The 24,154-nt window shown below is 26.0% G+C and overlaps 2 protein-coding genes across 2 annotated transcripts; both read right to left on the bottom strand.

The window, feature by feature from the left end:
* Nucleotides 1–14,105: 14,105 nt before the first annotated feature.
* Nucleotides 14,106–18,240, bottom strand: LOC145840555 (tax1-binding protein 3-like). The gene is made up of 4 exons (XM_082947855.1): nt 18,166–18,240; nt 17,427–17,540; nt 16,116–16,193; nt 14,106–15,283 (listed from the first exon to the last, which is right to left on the bottom strand). The coding sequence occupies exons 1-4, from the start codon at nt 18,199–18,201 to the stop codon at nt 15,125–15,127; spliced, it is 387 nt and encodes a 128-aa protein (XP_082803981.1). The 5' UTR covers nt 18,202–18,240; the 3' UTR covers nt 14,106–15,124.
* Nucleotides 18,241–19,180: 940 nt separating this feature from the next.
* On the bottom strand, nt 19,181–23,017 carry LOC145840474 (uncharacterized). The gene is made up of 8 exons (XM_082947747.1): nt 22,671–23,017; nt 22,153–22,393; nt 21,752–21,908; nt 21,249–21,451; nt 20,859–20,984; nt 20,244–20,557; nt 19,704–19,946; nt 19,181–19,550 (listed from the first exon to the last, which is right to left on the bottom strand). Exons 1-8 carry the CDS (start codon nt 22,984–22,986, stop codon nt 19,357–19,359), a joined length of 1,794 nt encoding a protein of 597 aa, XP_082803873.1. The 5' UTR covers nt 22,987–23,017; the 3' UTR covers nt 19,181–19,356.
* Between the last annotated feature and the right edge of the window lie 1,137 nt (nt 23,018–24,154).

The following is a 24,154-nucleotide window of genomic DNA, read 5'->3' as shown; positions in this document are numbered from 1 at the left end:
AGCATAAGTTTTCAACTTCATTAACTTCATAAGAATACTCAAAACTAACGCAAATTATTAGTGCACCACAGTAGTATAACCTTTAACAGATTTGTCTACAAAAAGTTTACAAAATACGTCACGCTTAAAGGAAATTTAAACAATTTTACAATTTCTTTTTATGCTACAATAACTGTTAAGACTAATGCTAGTTTTTTGTTCTTTATTTTTGTAAACATACAAGAAAATTTGTGTCGGCCAATGATAAATAAACTTTGTTTCTGATTTTTGTTTTAAACAAATACAATAAAATGGATAAGTTTGAAAAATATATTTTTAACTATTTTACAAAGTTCTAGTAAATTGTAATAACAATTTTGAAGTTGGTCTTTTTTAACTTCTGCGTAATTTTATTTAAATTATGTGCAATGAGGTGTTGTTATCACTGTTTACATTTATATTAAAAAGATTGATTATTTTCTCGTAAATAAAACTGATACTTTCGTTTTATTGAATAAATTTATTTTTAAAGATATAAAGTTTACTTTAAGTAGTAAATCTTTTAGCAAGTTACATTTTTGCAAGTGTCCGCTCGGGGGGTCTGGTAGCCCCGATGGAACAGATACTGCGTTGGAGTCACTTGAGATCATCTTAATATACTCTTACTTACAAGACAACCATATTAGAATATCAAATATTAGAATATGATTATAGGACATATGAATATCATTAATGGATATCAAAAACAATAACAAATACTAATAATAATATGAATATTTGATAGAATCTAATATTTCTAAACAATTAAATATAAATACAGAAAACTTAAACTATCACTAACAAACTAATTACATCACTGATACATTATAAACAACTATGAAATTACTAAAATAATAAATAAATTAGAAATGTAACTTGCAATTAAAGAAAATCAAGAGAAAATAACAGCATTTAAAATTTCAATAGTTAAATTACCTTAAGTAACACAAAGTTCTCTGAAGCCCTATCATGTTACTCTCAACATAAAACATGTCTTCAAAAACAATAAAACTTCTCTATTATTACGTAATATGTTTTATAAGCGTTCTTAGGTTCATGAACTATTTTGTACTTTTAGGAAAAATAGCCTAACTTAACACAAAAATAAGTAATTCTAATGAAATTTATACTTTTTAATTTCTTAATTGTGTAATATACAAGTATTTTTTAAAACAGTTTTTTCAGACTTATTTTCCTAAATGAATTTATTTCAATTGTGTTACTCATAAAAAGCTCTTTTTATAGCGAATTACAAAAAGTTTAATTTAGGGGATTTTTTGAGAAAAAATTTGCGCTACCAAAATACCACGCTACGCCACTGTTCTAATGTATAAAAAGTATTTTAAGTAAACCTTTATACTTTTCAACATTTTGTTATGTTCATTTTAGAATGTTGTTCTATTAAGAATTATATCTAACAAATATATAAAAAATGAGAAAAATTAATGCCGAGTCAGGTTTGCATAAATAAAAAATAAAAAGAACTTAGGCTACAATACAGTTCAGGCTATTCAACTCTTAAATTAAAGTTAATGATGTCTGTTTTCAATATATTTTTTTACTATTAGTATAAGTTAACCATATCGCTATATCTAATTTGTTTTAGTTAACTACAATACCTACAAAATATGACGTGCTTTCTATATTATTTTTTTTTAAACAAAATTTTCTAGGTTCATCACAGTATTTAAACTAGTATAATGTGTTTAACATTTTTAAATAATATAGCAGCCTAAATTAAACGTAAACTGCACAAAGTAAGCTTTTATTCATAACATTTAATAAAGCTTTTTCTTATGTTACATTCAGTATTTTATAAGTTTTCAAAGCAACCTATTATTGAAGATATAATAGAAAATAGTTTTACAAATATTTAACATTGTCCTCGACAAGAGGTTTAAAGGTATCAAAGTGGTGTGCGAGTCGATAGCCGAAAAGTTCTTCGTAGACCAGTTCCTAGAACTAAATATTTTATTTTCTAAATTTTTCATGACAAAAAAAAAAACAAATTTTATTAATGATAATCTTTCTTACTGGAAAAAACATTTTACATGCTGAAACGTGCTTAAACTTAAGTTGGATGTTTAAATGATTAAGTCCAATTACGATATTCAATTATATATCTATAAGGCTTGAGTAACTTAAAAACTAATTTTTAGCCACGTTTGGACAACTTAGAACAGAATTTCGAAAGGATGTATCAAACTTAGGAAGTTTCAATTCAGGGTATAACAAATATTTCTGATATTGAAAAGCTTCTATGGACTTTATGTTAAAATCGAAATTTCTTTGAATCTGAATTTAACAACAAGGAACAAGGTCTAACAAGGTATATGTTTTGAACTAACGAATGACTGAATGAGAATACCGAACGACTGAAAGATTTACAAAACCAAGACTTTGAAGCAAAAATGTCAAAGCAACTGGCTATCTTCGAACAAGCTCAGTTAATTAGAATAAGACGTACAAATATTATTCAAGCAGAAATCAAACAAAAAACAATTCATGACAAGTTTTGTCAAAAATTTAACGAAACAGTTAATCATCTAAGAAATATTTTTGCTAATTTACAACTAGAAAACAATAAGGCTTATCAACAAGGTCTCACTCCGAGAATGATAAGAAGACTTTAGCTTTTCACAGTTGGTAAATCGCATGTTGATGACAATTGTAGAATTTGCATGGAAGACATAGATGTTTGTAGAAGAATGAGACGTCTCACTTGCGATGGTCAGCATAGTTTTTGCCAGCAATGGTTTGCTGAACACAACTTATGTCATCTCTGTGGGCAAAAATTTGATTAAAAAAAATTCGCAATAACCAACAAATACGTTTAAGATAGTTGTCATTGAAGTAAACTGCTTTTATTACGTCTTAAGAATACTTAATATTTATTTGATCCAGTATTTCAAATTGTTTCTCAACAATTTTAATAAAATAAGTTTAGTTTTTTGTACCATAAATCATTCAAATCACATTTCATTTTATAAATTCTAATACAAATACTTTAGTTTCCCATTAGCAGAAAATAAGAAATAAAAATCCTTCCATTTTTAATCATTACTCTTTAATAACTAATTATTCAATATTTTTTTTAGTTTTTCTCCTATTCATTAGGAATTGTTTTTAAAAGTTGACTTTGTTACCAAATTATGATAACTTTGATGAATCTGTACCTACTTTTCTAGCAGGATATATTATAGTTAATATAATCCATCAATTTTTAGAAACTAGACCGGTTAATGGATTTTGTTTTTTATACAATTAGTTTTTCTTTCTTTGTTGCTTCCTAAGTCAATAGTTTAAAATTTTGTTAGAGCATCTCTATAAAAACATTTATAAGCAAATTTTTGTTAACTTGTTTTATATTAGAGTTAACTTGTTTTAATTAAAATAAAACTATAAAATAATGTTTTTAAGTTAAAGATTTTGTGTAAACTTAAAACTTTAATAATAATTTTACACAGCTTTTGATGTTTTAATTTTATTTTCGTCAGTTTGAAGAAATGTGTTTAGCATTAAAAATGCATTAAAACTTTCAACATTTATCTAAAGAAACTTGGGATTATTTACGGAATCAATGCAATTAAAATATTATTTTATGCTTTCACAAAGCAGCTGAGGTTTAAATTATACAAATAAACTTGTTAAACCGCTTTTGTAACATCAAACGATTGTAAATAACTTTCAAACTAATATTAACTTATAAATAAAGATATAAAACACAAAAGCACCTGACTTTGAAGGATTTTTGTAGTTTTTTATGATGAAATAAAGAGAAACAAAGTGTTTATAGCTTTTCCAAGTTCTTTATGTAACTTTGATGATATTTAATATAACTTTAAATAAAATTTTTATTAATAGATTTCATGTTTAAAGATGTGAATAAATTTTGCAAGTAATTTTGCAATAAATTGACAGAATAGAATTTGTTTTGAGAAAATATTTGATATATTACTTTAATCAATACAAATAACCGAACACACTAAAGCTTGGTTAATAATTAAATTAAAAAAAAAATTACTTATATTTTTTAGGTTAGTAATATACGCCTAACTTGTTTAAGTGGCGTTTAGTTGTAATACACAAAAACGAAGCTTAAAAAAAATCCTAAACTTACTTATTTTTTATTTACTAAAAAAAAGACTTTTATCACTCTTCTAGTAAAAATTGTTAGATTTTGATTAAAAAATAAAATTTTATTGATAAATTAATATTTACATATATAAGCAAAAACATCTATTTAATTTAAACGCTTCTTAAGGATATACTTAGATTTTATGCTAGCCAAGTTTTTATATATATCTTATATATAAATGGAAATTTTAAATTTTTTTTTCTACTTTTATATATTAAATATCAAATTTTATCTTTTTAGTTGCAAATTTGTTTTCTGAAACTTTTAAAACTACGATTACGATGTTTTAAGGATTAAAATCTGTTAAAGTTTGTAAACAATCTGAAACAATGCTTACAATGAATTTTAAATCATTTTAAACAACAAGATTTTAAACAATGAGTTTTATTAAAGTTCTTTTATTTTATTATTTACATTATTCTGGACTCAAAATAAGGTGAAATAAATTTCATTTGTAAACGAGTAATACTAAAAAAAAACAAATCATAAGTTTTACTACTTTTTATTAGGCATAACTTGATAATACTATTTAGGTTTTTTTTTGGTAGTTGTTTATCTAAAACAATAAAATAATAAAACTTACTAAGCGATCATTGAGAGTATTGAATAAAGAATGTTGAGTAATCATACATATATATAATTGAAAAATGATAAATTTAACTGATAGAGACACTTGATAATCTAAATCTTATTTTTTGAAAAATTCTTAATTTTTAGTACAGAAATAGCTTTTTATTTAACATAGTCAAACACACTATTGCAATCATTGACATTTTAAATTCTAGAAATTTTATACTACTTATCACTATCTTTATTACTGTTCGCATGTCAGTAAATTTTTCTTGATCTTAGCTTGAAATGCTTCGAAGGTTATCCGATTTAACCGCAAAACGGTTTCTCGCGACTATTCCTGCTTGATGAGTCCTAATAAGGACGAAACCGGTCGTAGGATTGTCTTCGATGCTGTTGTTTATGATCTTGCGGTAAAGTTCATGTTTATTATATAGAAAAAAAACGAGGTTTTTTAAAACTATTTCGTTTACTTAAAATATATTTAATCAATACAAAAATATTTCCTTCAATTTTTTTTTTTCTTTTAACAGTTTTATTATTTCAGTTGATTTATAAGTTTAGTTACTTTTATAAAGCTGAAATATACAAAAAAAGTAATTTAAATTTTCAAACTAATTAATAAGTTTTAAACTCAGTTTTTTTGAACACAAAATAAAACCAACGCTTGAATTTTTTTAAATACTGGTGTTAAAAAAAGATAGAAAAAATAACTACCAATAAAACGGTAAGTAAACTCTTTACTTGATTTGAAAAGTTTAAGATAGTTTAGAAATAAGATAACACAAAAACTAGATAATAAAAAAAAATATTTGATAAAATACTTCAAAAGGTTGTCAAAAGCATTAAAAAAATATATATATCTAACCTACCAAGTTATCATAATCTATTTAATATTTAGTTTAAATTTAGTTTAGGTTATTTATAATTATATCATAACTTAATACGTAGTCTTTACACTCTTCTAGATCTGTAATACATGAATATTTTACTTTTGTTAGTGCTAATTAACTAAGTCGTAGAAAACAATAATAGATTATACATCAGACAAGCAGAAATTAAATGTTATACAATGGCTTTTAGTTAAACGATATAAGTTTCTATAAAAAAGAGAAAAGTGATAAAAAAGAATTTATGTTTTAGTTAGAAAATCAGTCAGTATAAAAAATGTCAAAACTAATTATTAGTTAAATAAAGAATTTTTTTTTATAATTAACTTTAAAAGATACCAACAAAGTCATTTTTTCAATCAATACACAACAGTTTTGTTTTATACTTTGGTTTTAAATATATTTAAGTACACTTGATCGCGTTTCTCCTATCACTGTAATAACTGTGTAACAACTAATGTATATTCTATCTGTTTGCCCCAAAATAAAATTAAAGATTCAAACGAGATACAGATGAAAGTTCATATTGATGTAAAATTTTAAACATGTCATTGCGGTTAAGTTAACATTTTTGACTTACTTGACATTTCAAATTTGAATGATTCAAGTTCTTAAAAGTTATTAAAGAGACCATGTCTCAAAAAATATTATACTTTTAAAATTATAAGAAATATGTATAAGAATTTTATCATTATTGACAAGCAAATATCACTTGTTGGATAAACTATTTAGTTTTTTAGATGTTTAACAGATACTAACTCATACTACATTTAATTCTTTTCTTAAGAAAAATGGCTTGTAGATAGTAACTAGATCTATAGACATATTTAATTATTTTTTGAAATTATAGTCTTTTAACTATTTTTAAACTATAATTTTGAAATTGGAATAATCCGTAATTGAGTAGTCGTGTACAAAAATTTTTGATTTTAATTTTTTAATTAGATACCGCGTAAACTAATCTTTTAGTAATGAAACTAAAAAGTGCAAAACGGTTTTGGTTAATTAGTTAAATATAAAGTTTTATCGCTTAGCAAAAACAAAGTTACAGAGAATAAATTTACGCCTATAATTTGGTTTCAAAACGTTAAAAATTAAAACTTTTAATACACATAAACTATAACATAAAAAAATGTCTTAGTTTTAATTTCAAAATAAAAGCATTTTTTAATAGTAAACGTGATATTTAATAGGGTTAATGTTACTGTTTTATATAAACAAATATATGAAAATGACTATTTTGAAAGTTGTAGCAATTAGTTAAATTTTACCCATATATAACTAAGTCCAATAAACTTTGTAACTTTTACAACTTTATTAAATTTTTTGTAAACATCGTTTTAGTTTGATAATTAAGATAGGTTAGAAGTTTTAAAGAGAAGTTCATCTGTAAACAAATATAAATAAACACTAAACTTGACCAAAAAAGAAAAATTTAAGGCAAATACTACAAAGTTGAATAAACAATATGCTGCATAAAATTTGCTCAATTCGGCTTTAAGCAAACATTTCAAAGTAATGTGAAAGTTAAATAAACAAAATCATATAAAAATTAAACTTTAGTTTTACTAAAATTAATTTTTTTATTTTACTTGTGATTTATTAAATTTTACAATAAATAAAATTACTAGTTTTTTGAAGTTATATTTTTAACAAAAAAAAAAAGTTTTGTATAACATATACGAAAATAATAATAAAGTGTTTTAGTAAAATCTACTCAAAAATTTTAAAAAGAATTAGTTTTAAAAAACTTGAAACAACGCAATCGTTTAAATAAACGCATCAAAATTAACATTTGCAAGTTTATAAGATAAAACTTTATCTAAAAATCAAACACAACTAAATATTTTATCTATTTAGAAGTAAAAAATAATTAATGTCAATAATCTGAATTTGACCTCATGAGGCGTTTAACCAAAAACTATGCTTGTTTATAAATACATGTATATATTTATCTAATTAAGTTGATTAACTTATTAAATTAAATGTTTCAACTTGAACCCACCTAACGAATTTTTTTTATTAGAAAAGTTTATTACAAGATGTAAAACTTTGCAGAACTCAAGATTCGTGCCTACGCACTCCTCAACTGCAAATCAAGTTCAAAAAAAAGCAAAAACAAAACACTCAAATGAAAATTTAAAAGTTTAGCATAAACACATATTGACGTGATTTTAAAATTGTTAAAAATCATGCTATACGGTTGGTGCAAAAATTAATTTACCAATCGACAATAGACTAGCAAAAAATCATAAAACTTCAGTGAGTACTACAATTTTATACGAAAATTAAATAAGATAAGAAGATAAAAATAAGATTTAAAGTTAAAAAATTTAAATTTAAACAAAAACAAGTGAAAATAAAGCTTATTAAACTTCAAAAGCAATTTTTTATATGTCTACAAAACGATACAAACTCGCTTACTTTGTTTAATTAGGTTTTATTTTTGTTTAGGTTTATATTTATATATATATATATGTAACTTTTTTTAAATACAACTTAAAAATTGTTAGGAGTTTGATGAAAACAATAAGAATTTTTTTTATCAAACAGTATCATATTGTAGATATGATATATTTGAGTCTTTATTATCGAATATTCCTACAAAACATTGTTTTAATCAGGTTATTTTGTTTTGCTTTTATACTAATAAATGATAAAAACATATAGTTTGTAATGGTAATAAACAAACCTAAAGTCTTAATAGTCACTCTTATTTAAACAAATACTTCTAGAAAAAGTTTAAAACATTTTTATATGTTTTTTTTATTATATATATTTGCTTTTACTTTTATAAATTAATAGATCAAATTTTGTTTAAGTCCTTTTTTTTATGTTGGTAAATTTTTAAATGTCTTTAACGTTAAAATAAACTTATTTTAAACTTAAAAAGTATTTTAGTGTTTATTTTTGTAGATAAACATTAATTAACACTACTAAACGTAAATTTCAAGCTGATTAGTAACATTTATTAAGAGTTTTAGTGTATGCATTAAACTATAGTTTATTTGTGTGTGTGTGCATTAATATAATTCCTAGTTCCATTACTTCCGGACTAACCACGAACTCTTTTAAAGAAACACTTCAAGGCTGGTTTTGTATTTAATTAAGAACTATAATTTTATTATAATTCTAAACAAGTTAATTCATTTTAACAAAAAAAAAAACAAAGTTTCAGTTACACATCAAGGTTGATACGCTTCAACAAAAAAATAGTAATTTTGAATAATCATTTCAAATAAATTGAAAAACATATCTTATGTTACCATATTATAGTTATTATATATTATAGATTGTGTTTATGATTAATTTTTTCGGACGTATCGCAATTATATTATAAAAACATTGAATTGTAAAGAAATATACTAAATATAAATATTATATATACTTATACGTGATTGATATGATACGATATTATTTTATATACACTTGAAGATTAGCTGTTGTAGTACTGTAACTTTCCTTGTGTTTGTTAATCTAGTTTATGATTTTTAATAAAAGCCATTTATGTAATCTTTCTCCTTACTTTTAGAATATAACCATGTAGAGTGTAATTCACACAAACTTACATGATCACACTAACCTATACTAGAAATGAATAATTATAAATAAGTTTTTCAGATATTTTGGTGCAGTTTTTGCAAGTGATATTCTGACAAAAATTTCGATTTTTTAACCTGAAAAGTTAGCAAAAAGGTGATTTATTTGAGTCTACATTACTTCTGAAATAGTTGAAGTAAAAAAATAAAATTAAAAGTTTTTCAAAAATATCAAAAATTAGTTCTATTGAAAGATGTAACAAAAGCGAACTCTTCAGCCTGGAATCAATATTGATTGAGGAAGAGCGACTTAATTTAAATACGCAAGTAGCATTAAATGAAAAAGCAAAATTATTAACAATCTATTAATAAACATACGTTTACTTTGGTCTTATTTGCTAAATCTCTAAATTTTGTATTTATTTGACTTTGTTCATACTTCATAATTTAAAGTTATTTTTTAAGATGTTCACTAATCATTTTTTTTTTTAATTTAATTTAACATTTATCACTTGAGAATGAAACTCGTATAGTTTTGAAAAGTTTTGTGTAATTAATTGTAAAACTAAATTAGTAATCTTTAATAATAAGTTGCAAATGGTACATGAAAAAAATATTTATTAAAAAAAAAATTCAAACCATGCAAAAGTGGCCTTTAGTGCAAAATTATCACTTAATGCATATTTAACACCTCCTTGCGAAAACTCAAGTTTTTTTAATTATGATCAATTTTAGTCAATGGTAACAAAATATTTAACAGTAGTTTGAAATATTAAACTTAAGGCGTTAGAAAACAGGTAGCTATCATAGATCAACAGGACCAACAAGGAAAATGTAAAAACAAATGTGTATTAGATGTAATGATGTATTGTACCACCTGAAGTTGTTCAAACTCACACGGTAGATTTCTTTCTAATCAGACGATTAATTTATTTTTAAAATAAGTAGTTTACCAACTGAAAACTTGAGCTTGTTTAACCCTTAACGAAAAAAAATAAAGCAATTTTAAATGCCTAATCTAACTTTAAAGTATATGAAACTTTTATCTATTTCAAAAGTTGTTTCTTTTATGTCAAAATGCATTTAAAACGACTTGTTATTATTTAGAAATATAATCTTACCACATCATAAATTGTAAATTAAACAATACGTTAAGATTTTGTTTATTTACAGTAAAATATGATTATGTTTATACTTGTTTTGTTTCAGATATTTAGATTGTTATTAAATTCACTTAATTCAACAAGAAGTTATTCTTCAGACTTGATCTTCAGTTTTAGACTTTTAAAACAAATATGAGTATTTATATACATAAAGAAGTTTTTAAATATATGAAGATACTTAAAATGCAAGTTCATAAACCATCCGTTAAAAAATAAATCTCAATCCTTCATAAACAAACTTAAAAATTAAGAAGTATTATTAAAATTTAAATCTGGTTTCTGCTGGATCTCGATTTTATAATCAGGATCTTTACGTTTCTGATCTCAAACTTGACTAAAGATCCGGCCACGCATATTAAAAAGAAAGGCTTTGCAGGGTCTGAACCAATTGAATAAACGTGAGACACTATCCCATTACAAATGTTATTAGGGTAATAGGGATTAGTAAAGTAGATTAGTACAACAATCAAAACAACACTTATATTTTATTTACATAAACTAAACAACACAAAGATAAAATTACATCACTCTGTACGAGAATTAAAGTTAAACACACATGAAAACATTAGTTCTTAAATCTAACGTGTTTAAAATGCATCTAAACTTAAAGCACGCTAACAACTGCCGAATGCTCTTCCGAAACTGCTACTGCCAGTAAATGCAAATAAAATTCCGTTTTATAAGCAATAAAACAAATGTAACTTCTAAAAATAAATAATGTTTGTTTTTCCAATACTGGAAGCACGTCACGAAATCTGTGTAAAACAGTTTACAACATCCGCTTTTAAATAAATTTGAAAAAGCTTGTTTTGAGAATAATAAAAAATGTTTTGGAAAAGCTTTTATTGTTACAAAAAATTACATATTTATTCACTAGCTTTAAATATTAAAATGAAATGTTAGTTTCATTACATTGTTTGTTTTATTTTTTTCTAGTTAGTGTTTAAAGCCTGGTTTTAAAAAATCTAAATCCTTAAAATCCTACTTAACTTTAAACTTTTTTATCTGTATTAAAAGTGCGGGTTAAAAGTAAGAAAAAGGAAACTGTGTACTTATTATCTCAAAAATTATACAGTTTACAAAAACTAAGATAAAACACAACATAAGGACAAAGTAACAGTGATAGTCATTTAGTTGTCTTCTGGCTTGTTGTCCTTAAGTTTCTTGTCCTCGGGCTTGTTGTCCTCGGGCTTGTTGTCCTCAGGCTTGTTGTCCTCAGGCTTCATGTCCTTGGGCTTGTTGTCCTTGGGCTTGTTATCCTTGGGCTTGTTATCCTCGGGCTTCTTCTTCTCTGATGGTTAATAGATGCTTATGAAACATCAATTGGATCATTAACAACGTCTTGTTTCTTTTAGGAAACAGTTGACTTTCGGTCTACTAGCTGGTTTGTTGAATCAGCAAAACACCACATCGATTGGCTTTGGAAATAATGACAGCAGGAATTTTTGATTGTGACGTCATAGAATAAACACAAAAAGTTCATTCTTTTTTTGTCTATTGTTGTACTTATAAACAAAAAAACTTTTAAAGTTTTATGCAGTAGTAAAGTGTTAGGTGTGCTTCAAAGCCGTGGTTATCAAACGACAATCAATTATTTGCTTCAAACAACATTAAAAAGATACAAACGTAACAATTTATTTAACAAGCGACGACTGCTAAATACAAATAGAGTTTATTTTTGATTTCTTTCAAACGGAAAATTTTAACACGACTTTATACTTGAACTTGAAACGAGTAACGAATAGTAGAAAATGACTTATCTTTTTACGATTAAGAAAGATGAAAACTCATTCAAACATACTTTTAAACTTCAGCAACATTCTGATTTAAAACAAATACAATCTATACTTTAGAACAATCAATCAGCAGATCAAAACAATAAACTAGTAGTAGTAAACAAATAGACAAATTTGTTTTATCAGCTAAAACTCAGACGTTATTGAGAACAACTATTCTGCTGTTATAGCTCTAAATTTTAATCCGGTTCTTATTTTACGTTTTATGCTTAGAAAAATATTTATATTGTGCTCTCTTGGCAACTTATAAAATGCAATTTTGCACTAAAATATTGCGTCTCCTGGCGACTTATGTAAATTGCATCATCTTCAAAAGAACATTGTGCACTTGAGTAAAATGACTATGCTTTTTATAATCGAAATACTGCGCCCCCATGCGACTTATGTTAGTTGCAACTTATATTGTGCACTTAAGTAAAAAGACTGTGCTTTTTATAATCGAAATACTGCGCCCCCATGCGACTTATGTTAGTTGCAACATATATTGCGCACTTAGAAGAAGAAATATTATGCTCGTTAGCAAATAAACTGTGCATACAAGCACTAAAAAAGCATATACAAAAGTATAAGTAGAAATAACTGCAAAAATCATAAAGTATTTTTAACAAAACATCCCGGACATCAAGCTTCTCTTTTAACAAAACTCATTAAACCACTACGACACACTTGTATTATAATTGTAGACTTGCTGTTTCAAAGGACAGAGTTTTTCACACAATTTTTCTTACTATAATCATAGTAAAATGACGCAAAGTAAAGTATTATCGCAAATTATACTGCCTAAGTTTTAAACTCGTAAAAAAGTTGTTTAGTGATAAAATAAAGTTTTTTTTCCTCCGCTGCGTTTTTTTATTAGCTAAGGCACCTGATTCCTTATAGAAGATTCCTAAAATTCAGGCCACAAATAGTCTCCAATTATCCCGTTACAAATGTTATTAGGGTAATAGGGATTAGTAAAGTAGATTAGTACAACAATCAAAACAACACTTATATTTTATTTACATAAACTAAACAACACAAAGATACAATCACATCACTCTATACGAGAACTAAAGTTAAACACACAAGAAAACATTAGTTCTTAAGTCTAACCTGTTTAAAATGCATCTTAACTTAAAGCACACTTGCCGAATGCTCTGCCGAAACTGCTACTGCAAGTAAAATTCCGTTTTATAAGCAATAAAACAAATGTAACTTCTAAAAATAAATAATGTTTGTTTTTCCAATACTTGAAGCACGTCACGAAATCTGCGTAAAACAGTTTACAACATCCGCTTTTAAATAAATTTGGAAAAGCTTGTTTTGAGAATAATGAAAATGTTTTGGAAAAGCTTTTATTGTTACAAAAAATTACATATTTATTTACGAGCTTTAAATATTAAAATGAAATGTTAATTTCATTACAACATTACATCTAATAATTTTTTATTTTAATCTTGGTTCGATTGGAATTTAGGTAAGCTACGGCCGAACCCTGCAAATAAACAAATAGTTTTACAGTTTATAAATTAGTTCAGCCTGTTTGAAGTCTCCCATATAGATCGTTATAAATTTCACAAACTTATTATTAGTTTGTTAAAAAGCAAACTCATATCGGAAAAAATTAGGAATTTAGTTTGTTTCGGGTTTCGCAAACTATTTTCATAACTTCCCCCTGTTGAACAACATTAAACGGCAAATTTACTAGAATTATTTTAATGAACAAGGTTTAAAAAAATCTTACCCTTAAATACGCACAAAACTTTTGCTTTTATTTTACTCTTCACCATTAACTACAGAATATCTAGTACAACAGAACAAATAATTCAGAACAGTAGAACAGACAAATTTACTTTCAACTGTACATCTGAATACATGAATAATATAGTTATGTAAAAACAAATTACTCAAAACATATTTAGCACCAAAGTTTATTAAAAATAGAAAGCACACGATTGGTCAGAAAAATATAACATGATATATATATAATAACAAAGTTGTACCAAAAATATAAAAATGTCATTAAAAAGTTGACACATATAATCTTATGTAGAAATAATTAAGAATGGAAATAAGTTCAAATTGTCTGGGAATAAATTGTGCAAGTAATTCAATATATATATATATGAACTAAAGTTGCTTCAAAATATTATACATGCCATTACAAATGTCATGATATAATATAGACTTTTTATATAGCTTCAAAATATTTCAAATATAAAAAACATTTTTTAACACTGTTTCAAGTATAAGAAAGTTGTAACAAAAATAGGCAGAATACTTAAAGTCTAGTTAACAATTATAAAATTAGTAGGTCAAAAATTAACCGAAAAAGTAGCGTGAAATTATTATTTTTTTACACTCAAAAGTATAAATTAGATGAACAAAATTAGGTGGACAACACAATTGTAGCTTATTTCTTCTGGCTATTGTTTCTTATATACTTAAATCAATTGTGGTATAAATAGTTTCCAAAATAAAACTTTTTATATATGTTGAAAAAGTAGTTTGATAAATAAACACATTTAAACGATGCCAGTAAAACAACCAAAAAATATATCATTTTTGTGATAAAAAACATAAACTAGATAAAACTAAAATATGGATTTTAAATATTGTAAACACATAAATTATCATATAAAATAAGATTACTTTAAATACAAGAGCAAACAAATAGAAAATAATATTTATGTGCTGAAGACCACAAACTGACACAACTTTTTAATAGGTGCACTTTAAAAAACAAACTCGCTAATAAAAACAAAAGCAAGCTAATACCGTTTGTGTGTCAAAAACCAACCAATTGGAAAAAGATGCTTTCAAAACCTAACAATTTTAACAAAAAATACTCTAAAGACGAAATCAAGCAAATAAGATATATCATTAAAGTGCTCTAGAGACCAAAAACTATACAACTCTAAAGTAGGGGTGTACAAAAATCCTTGACATTTAAACATACAAGATGAAACTTTAAAGTAGCACAAAATCTCAAATACTAAGAATAACAAGCACATGATCTCAAACTCAATATTCAAACATATTCAGGCTGCTGCGGTGATTCTTGTCTCTCGTAAACTGTAGCTTTCATCAAGCTGGGCCTGGTCACTTTCAATCTGACAATACGTTGATCTTTCACCAACTTCTTCTTCGCCTGGTTCTGGGTGGCGAACGTCAAATCGTACCCGTTTACCTGTTTTGAAAATAAAATCAAAGCTCATCTGTTTAAACAGTTAAACTATTCATTACAATCGGCTGGCTTTACACAATTTAACCATTTACTGCAGTAGAGGAAATCCTAATTTGGATAATGGTTTGTAGGGTATCATATCAAGTAATGAGTAAGTAAGATATTACCTCATAAATATATGATATACATTTAGCTGTTAAATTGTTATCGCACAATATATATTACAAGTATTAATCAAATACATAAAACATAACTTGTGATTAATAATGATGCTTTTTACTTGTTATACGCGTGAGTACTTATGTAGTTAATTACATGCAGTTAGTTTACTTGTTTAAAAAACGCGTAGCTTGGTACGTAGCTGTGTACATATAATATTTATAGAATTTTGAGGCTGATATTAACTTGAAAAAAGCTGCAGCGATACAAATTGTTTAACAGTACCTTTTGATTTAAAGGTATTTTGTTTGTCTAAAAATAAAAGAAAAACTTTGAAACTATAAAAGTTATAAAAAGTAAAATTTTATAGAAATTAAAAGGCTGTAAAATTATCAAAGATATGTACCTGCTACCATATAGTGCAATAAAACGGCTGTATAGCTGTAATTTATCAAAATTGTTGGTAGAACGTATACATAACTATCAAAATATATATCCAGAATAAAATGGATAACTCGGAAAAAACCTTTGATATTGTGATTAACCGTATTTACTTAATATAATTAATTAACTTAATATAATTATTCATCACCTGCAATATTTTATCTACAACTCTGAGTTCCTGTCTTTCAGCTTACATAATAAATATTACAAATAATTTATATGTTTTTATTACCTGAAGTATTTTATCTCCAACTCTGAGTCCTTGCCTGTCAGCCGGACCATCTTGAGTTACTCTGGTCACAAATATTCCCTAGAAAAATATAAATATTGTAAACAAGTATTCTAATATTAAATCTATTTATTTATTTATTTATTTACACTAAGGCAACAATGTTTCACCCCTAAGGGATCTTCAGGCCTTATTCAATATCATGAATTTAATATTAACTTTGTCTCCGAAATTAAATTTGTTGAGACCTATTGTGCCCAAGGAATAGTCCTTGCATATACCTAAACAAGTATTCCCTAAAAAACATCAATAGTAGAAAAACAATCTGTTAATAAATAAAAACTTCAAACACAAGAATTTCTAAAAAATAGGTTTAAGTATAAACTATATATAGTAGCTATGTTACAAAGAATGCAACTAACTAAAACAAGACTTATTTGACTATATAAGACGTAAACTTATTCAAAAACATATATTATAAGCTAAAGTTAACACTTACTTTATAATAAAGAACTACTTAAAATAAAAAATTGTAATTTTTAAGAAAAAGTTAATATTTATAAGTTAAAACATTAAACTATTTTTAGCAGTGTTTTAAAACAATTATTACACTAGTTTTTGTAAAACCAACATACTTAAGCGTTTAGTTTTACTTGTTTACTTAATTAAATACACACCCTCAAGCTCTCGTCCAATAAGTCAAACTTCAAAAACTATTTACTTAAACTTATGTGACGTGAATGAACTCAAAACGGTAAAAAAAATTATTTTTTATTTTTGTTTTTAAAAGCAAGTTATTTAAAGGACTACACAAATGTGCTATTTTATTTAAGATTTAATAAATGTGTAATGATGCAGTTTAAACAATATTTTCAAATTAATTATTGGTAATGATAAACCTTTATTTCGTTTTTATAAACAAGCTAACATAATCACTCTAATAGAATTGAAAATTAGTTTTACTTCACTACTATAGAATAAACAGATTTAAATAAAAAGTTTAAGTTAATAAATAAGCAAGACTATCATTAGAACTTAAAAACAAATTATTATGAGTATAATTTTTTTAAACATATATTAATAACTATTTGCAATTAACAAACAACCACAATATCTTAAGTTAAGAATGGTTTTAAAATAATATTTTAAATTGTAGTTGATATAATAGAGAATATACAAACTGACAATATCTCCAGGGTATAATGATTGTTATCACAATTTAAAACAACTAACAAGAAATATTAAAAATAACAATATCTCCAAAGCAGAACATATTTAATGATAATAAAATAATAAAAGATTATAAATACTTACTGTATCTCCAGGACAAAATGGATTCTTACTGGCGTCTTGATCAATACCACCACCAATAGCAAATCCAAGTATCAAATTTCCATTTAATACATCTTTCACTATCTCTATGCATTGCTGTTACAATATTACTTTTCTTAATTAAATAGTTATCAAAACAATATCAAGTTTCTAATTAATACGTCTTTAACTATTTCTATGCATTGCAGTAAAAGTAGGTTTAATATTTTATTCAACTTTTTATCTATCTAATAATAATAAAACTCCATTTTACACTACTTCTATGATTAGCTGTTTTTACCTTCATTTAATATATTTAAACATTTAGTTATACGCGCTTACAACTTTAGAACTAAAGCTAAAGGTCAATTAAAACAACATTAAAATTCATATTTTATTTCTGAATCTTAATATAGTAATGATTACTTACACGGGTGTAAGACACGAGATTTATTATTTTATAATGTATTACAATACAAGGTTTCTACCAAAATCTTTTTTAGTTTTGCAACAAGTTTTTTTAAAGAAAATAGAATGAATAAAAAATAATTTAACTAGATGAGAATCGTTTTGTAACACTTTGATGAACTTTTTATAAAAGCAAAACCCCGTTCTATAATAAACTATGGATTAGCAAACGTTTTTCCTATAAAAACTCTTCATAAAAATTAAGTTGAGAATTATAAGTGTCTGATTTAAAACCAAAGTAAATACAAAAACCATATTAAAAAATAAAACTCACACAAACGACTCCTTCTTCTGGGATATTCATGCTCATTATTGTTGAAATTTAATAAAACAAATTAATAAGGTTTCTGGAAAAAATGATGTTAAGTAATTACACAACAAACTGTACAAAAAATAAAATATACAAAACAAAGTAAAGTATACAAAACGAAATTGGAAAATAAAGTAACAATTTAAATATTGTGTAATAAAAACAAAAAAGTATTTTAAAAAACCGTCAATTTATTGCTCTATTTGCTTTAAACAAACAAAAAACGTAATAAAGTTATAATGAGGTCAAAATTACTGTACAAAATTATTTATTTGGTCACAATCAATTTAAAAAGTATGTATACTGCAAGAATTTAATTTATTTATATTGCATCTATAAAACAGTTAGTTTATGGTTCAACTTTAACTAAATGTTTTAAAACTTTAAAAATAAACACCATAATAATAACAGCACCTATAAAAAATAAAGGATGTGACTAATTAGGAAACGAAATACACTTATATAAGAAAACAAAGTATAACAAAATTAAGTCAAGAGCAATTTATAAACTGAGTATTTCTAACAAAAATATTTTTTTAATTAACACAATCATGTTTAATTTAAAATCATAAAGTTAGTAACAAACCTTTTCTTTTAAAGAAACAATTTCTAAAACACTATAAAAATATTGTGTGTATATAGTATATTAATAATAGTAAAAAAAATATGGAAATTTATTAATTAAGACTAATAATAATTTTGTACCTTTTAACAGACTAGTTTTTATTAATTAACTATGTCACATTAAAAATGACTCAAGCAGAAAATGCACAAATGAAAATTTATCAATTTTAAAGATAAAAATAAAACTAAAAAAACTTTGTTTTATACAAAACCAAATTGATAAGATTTGTTCAGTTTCAAACTTGATAAAAACTTTAAAATTAGTTTTATTTGCAACTTTAATAAAGAATTATAAAAACTATAGATAAGATTCATAACCTTTTAAATATATACATCAGTAATATTTAGTCTGCAAATCATACGAGCAGTAAAACTATTTGGAATTATAATGTAGTTAGCTACCTTAAAGTACATCTGTAAAAGATGTTTGATAAACAACAGATATGATGCTTTGTGACAAACGACACAACTGTTTAGCAATAAAGAAGTTGTTATTCGTTTTCTTATGAAGCAACAGATGTGTGTAAGTGTTCAAGAAGCAACGGATATGTGCCTGTAGTAAAGACACCTCAGTCTGGTCCTGGCGTCAACCACTGCCTCCCTTTCATCGTGTATCGACAAGCTCAACGCTTCGTTCTTCAGTTTGATGTCCTTGTTCCTCATCAACAGCTCGTTTCTCAATTCGATCAGTCTCTTTATGTCTTCCTCTTCACTTGTAATATCAGCTAAAAAAAAATAAGGTTATCTCATATATTAAAACAAAATATAATATTTATAATAGAAATACAAAACTTTTAGTAACAATTTAAAGTTGTGTAAGTATAATTAATTTTTCTATCGAAGATTTTTTTTAGCTGTTCAAAGATATAACAACTTACAGCTTGTTTCTTGTGAAACAGAACTGTCTTCCTCTTGTACCTGTTCCTGCTTCAACTGCTTCAATATCTCACTCAGCCTCTCTATCTCGCTTTCCTCTTGTTCGATCTCATCATTCAACTCCTGCTGCATGCTGAGCAGTTCTTCCCTCTCAACCAACGCTTCACGCTCGTTTTCAAGTAAGAGTTGGATTATTTCAGGGTCATTCTCTTCCGAGTTGTCCATTTCATCAGTTATTGAGACTTCTGGTTTGATCAAAATGTTTCGTATTGGTTTTTTTATGATTAGAATTAGTTGTTATCTATTATATGAGTTGCTACAAAGACTTTTTAAATGCTATCAACAATCTACTGCTTATAAATAATATCAATAATTGGTGAGATGCATGGTATAATTAAAGTATTTTGTAGTGTTCTGTTAAGTAAAAAAATTAAAAAACACTTAAATTTTAGTACTTGCAAAATATATTTACAATACAGCTTTATAGTAAATTGTTAAAATTCAATTTCATCAAGAAATTAAAACTCTTTCTAATGACCAACCATTGCTAATGTCTTCAACTTCAACCGACTGGTCATTACCAACCACTTGTTCAACTTCACCCTTATCAACTTCATCATTCACTTCTACTTTCTTCTTCTCAACCTTCTTGATCATGGGACTTTGCTGCTTCTTGATACTGGGACTTCCATGCTTCTTCTTCCTTTCCAGTGTCAGATTGTTGAGTTTCTGGTGGCTTCGCTTCTTGTCGATGTTCTTCTTCATTCGTTTAAGTTGGGTCAATATTCTTTGAACTTCCCACAATCGCTCGTCTTTTGACTTGTTGTCGCAACCGGCCCCTACTTGTTTGTGCAGTCTGGAAAAGAAATCGTTCGATTAATTGTACTATTTAATTTCCATTTGGTATTACTGCTGGCTGACAACTGTTTGTGTTAACTAAAAACAGTAAACATTTTACTGTAGCAATTACTAACATTGCCGATATAAAAAAAATAGTTGACCGACTTGAAAGTTATTCAAAATAAAACTTTACCAATACTACAAATGGATTTTGTAAACTTTTTTTTTAATTACTTATCGTAGCACCTACACAACTAATGTTTCCATTAATTTTAATTGGGCTTATATATTTAAACACAAATACTATATTTAATAACCTGTTCAAGACAAACTCTTGTCTTTCAATTTCATTAGTGATGCTTTCGTAATCCGTAGGAAATTTTGGTGTATTCTGGTAATCAGGCCATCGCATTGGTTTGATCAGTTTCTTTATTTGCACATCCCTATAAATACAATCTTAAATTAAAATGTTTATAAATAAATTTACTGAAATATTTAAAAGTATCAAATAGTCACTAAAGTTTTTCAAAACAAATTATTCATCTATAAAAAAATCAACTCTAATTTAAAGTAGTAAAAATGAGTATTTTTTCAATAAATAAATGACAGATTTTTCAACTTTATGAAGGCAAAGTTACAAAGACTATTGTAGTAAATTAATAAAAACTACTATTCTTAAAAAAATTCTGTAGTAAGTAACAATTTACCTGAATATATCTTTCCAGTAGGTGAAGAACACATTAAGAACCCTGTGACTGATCTGCAAAGTGGGACTCAACACAATGGATATGTTCTGTATATTCATCTTACTCAGTTGCTCGTTCCTAATTATTCTGCTGAAATGAACCACCAGCCAACTAATTAATATTCTGTTGCACGCTGGAAGCTTGCTTATCATTTCCTTGCATGCCTGAGTAGAAATAATAATAAAAGTAATTATAGAAATATTATAACCTGTTCGATTGCTGAGTCTTTTCTGAGGTAGGTTTTAGTTTAAGTGAGTGTAATTCACTATGAGTTATGAATTTTATAGAAAAAGGACTGAAAATGTTATATTTTGCCACAATTAAATGAGTTTTTTGACTTTAAAAATTTCATCCTAAAAAAAAGTAGCACAGTTTAGAGTGTTTTCAAACAAGAATAGCTTGAATGAACAGCTTTTCACTGTGTAAATAAAGTCTTTTTTGTAGTAGTACTCTTTCAATCATACCTGTATCTTTTCCTGCTTGGAGGATCTGCTGCAGGCGTCTTCGAAATCAGGTAACAATTTAGAAGTTAGCACATGGTCGGGTAATTCCCTCAAATAAGACTTCAGTACACTTGCTACCACGTGAGGGTCGTATTTTGTCAGTTGTGGTGACTCTTCTCTGTAAAGTAACAATTTAAAAATTTAAAAACCAAACAGTTTTACTCTTAGCCAATATGCAAAAAATGATATAAACTTTATCTATTTACATATACATTAGCAGAACTGATTCATTTTCATTGACTTGGTTACAAATACAAACCTAAATGAACACATTGTATAAACTAAATTTAATAGTCTATTTTACTTAGCATTTTTACTGTCAATTATTTATTCTATAAATATTGAAAATTTTTTATGTTAACCTGTTGTACTTTTTAATCAACTCCTCCACAACGGACTTAACCCCGGAAACCCGGTAAATACCCTCCCTAGAGAATCCCCTAGTTTCAATGTCTTCAATACACTCCCTCACAATACCCGGTAACAGCACTTTGTCATGGTAGCAAGTTCTTTCAACTGCTTCTTCTAAAGGAAGGCCAAATATTGGTGATAGGACTTCACACTCAGTTATGTTGCTTGACACTGAGTGTTTCTTGCTTTTGTCTGTAAAAAAAATGTTATTTAATAAATCAAATAAATAAAATTATGACTTATAACTCCTGTCTTAATTTGTAACAGATTTAAAAAAACAACTACAATACCTGTATTTACAAGTTGATCTTATTTTATAGAGTTTTTACTAAGCTCAAGTTAATGTAAAACTTCCAAACTTATACTTAGTTACTTTTTATCATTCAGAACAAAACACGTATTTATTATCAAGCTTTTCAAAGAACTTTAAAATTTTCAAACTTAAAAACAGATATTTTTGCCAACTTACTTTTATCTTTCTTGTCCTTCTGTGACACCTTCAAATCCCTTGGCAGACTAGACGCCTTCTTTCTCTTCTCCTTATTACTCTTATCCTCCAACGCCACGGAAGCTCCCTGATCCGTCCTCTCACCCCTGTCAGTCCTCCGCATTCCCTTCGGCTTGCTGAACGAAGGCTTCTTGAAAAGCTTGGACTTTCTGCTTGATGTGGTGTTGGTGGGCGAGGTGCTCATCTCTGACACGCTCCTCTCAACGAGCTTGTGCGTGTTTGCCGGCTCATTTTTGATTTTCTTTTTTTGGGTCAAGGCCTTGCTTGCGTCAGCCATTTGTGTTGGAATTTAATTAATAGTACAGTTTTTTGGGTCTAAATCATTTAGAGTTTATTTGTTATGTTTTTTATTTGTAAATACTTTTGAAAAAAAATCTTTTTGTTCAGGGTTGTCAGATATTTTTTACAAAATTTTTCTAGGTTTTCAAATTTTTTCAAACTTTTTAAAACTACACATTTTTGGGTCTATTTCAGTTTAAAGTTAAGTTTAGGAAAGAAACTGTGTTAAATGTATATAAACATTGAAAAGATACTTTAAAGCTACTTTAAATGTGTTTTGTAATTAAAATATGTTTGATGATAAAAACTTTTATTTATACAATAGATTTTTTGTGTCAAATTGAAATTAACTACTGAACATGTCAAAATTGTTAAAAATTCCTTTTTTTTTCAAAATTACTAAGTTTCAGGTATTTCAAGGTCTTTTAGCCTAAACTGTCAAATTCCAGGTTTTTCTAGGTTTTCAGGTTTTTTGGCAACCTGTTTGTTTGAACAAAAAATATTTACATTTATAATGCTTACTTTGAATTGATTGCTATTTATTTAGCTATTTGCTTCAACTTTAGGATAAATATATTTTCAAGAAAAGTTTTTTTTTTTTTGTCTATAAAACTTGGCCCTTCTATAAGAGACATAATAACTTTTATAATATGAACCCTCATATCTCAAAAACTAATTTCAATAAAAAAAAAAACCAAAAAATTAGATCAACATATAAAAAGGTGCCTTACCAACTTTATAAACTTGAAAAAATATGTAGTTTGTATATTTCAATACAACATATAAACAAAATTGGCTTTATGTCCAAATCAAAACATTTAACACAACTAGCAATTTAACATAAATGAAGATCATCATTTAAGCTATCTTATAACAGTTAAGTTGATATTTGTGAAAAAACACAACTTTCTCTCTTTTTTTTTTAATTTAAAATAAAACTCAAACTGCTTTTTTCAATTTTAAACCAAAAACTAATGTTGTTAATAAAAATGAACAAAGTAACTTTTTTTTAAATAATCATAAACATTTTTAAATATGAAGCAAGCCTGAATTAACCAGAGACATTAAAAAAGGGTACTGAAACTAGTTTTTAAACTTAAAATAAATATGACTATTTAGCCGGATTGGGGTTTAAACTTATTTAACTCATTAAGTAGAAGATCTAA

The sequence above is a fragment of the Thalia democratica genome, chromosome 7, assembly GCF_965202585.1.
Source record: "Thalia democratica chromosome 7, ktThaDemo2.hap1.1, whole genome shotgun sequence".
Taxonomy (NCBI): domain Eukaryota; kingdom Metazoa; phylum Chordata; class Thaliacea; order Salpida; family Salpidae; genus Thalia; species Thalia democratica.
Note: the sequence above shows the minus strand (reverse complement) of the source record. Positions and strands in the feature narration are given on the sequence as shown.

Coding starts and splice junctions, on each gene's coding strand:
- LOC145840555 (XM_082947855.1), bottom strand. CDS start 18,201: ATGAGCATGAATATCCCAGAAGAAGGAGTCGTTTGT. Junction 17,541..18,165: donor CAGAAGAAGGAGTCGTTTGT/GTGAGTTTTATT, acceptor ATATTGTAACAG/CAATGCATAGAGATAGTGAA. Junction 15,284..16,115: donor TTGGAGATAAAATACTTCAG/GTAATAAAAACA, acceptor TTTTCAAAACAG/GTAAACGGGTACGATTTGAC.
- LOC145840474 (XM_082947747.1), bottom strand. CDS start 22,986: ATGGCTGACGCAAGCAAGGCCTTGACCCAAAAAAAGAAAATCAAAAAT. Junction 21,452..21,751: donor CCAAGCAGGAAAAGATACAG/GTATGATTGAAA, acceptor ATTTCTACTCAG/GCATGCAAGGAAATGATAAG. Junction 19,551..19,703: donor TGTTTCACAAGAAACAAGCT/GTAAGTTGTTAT, acceptor ATTTTTTTTTAG/CTGATATTACAAGTGAAGAG.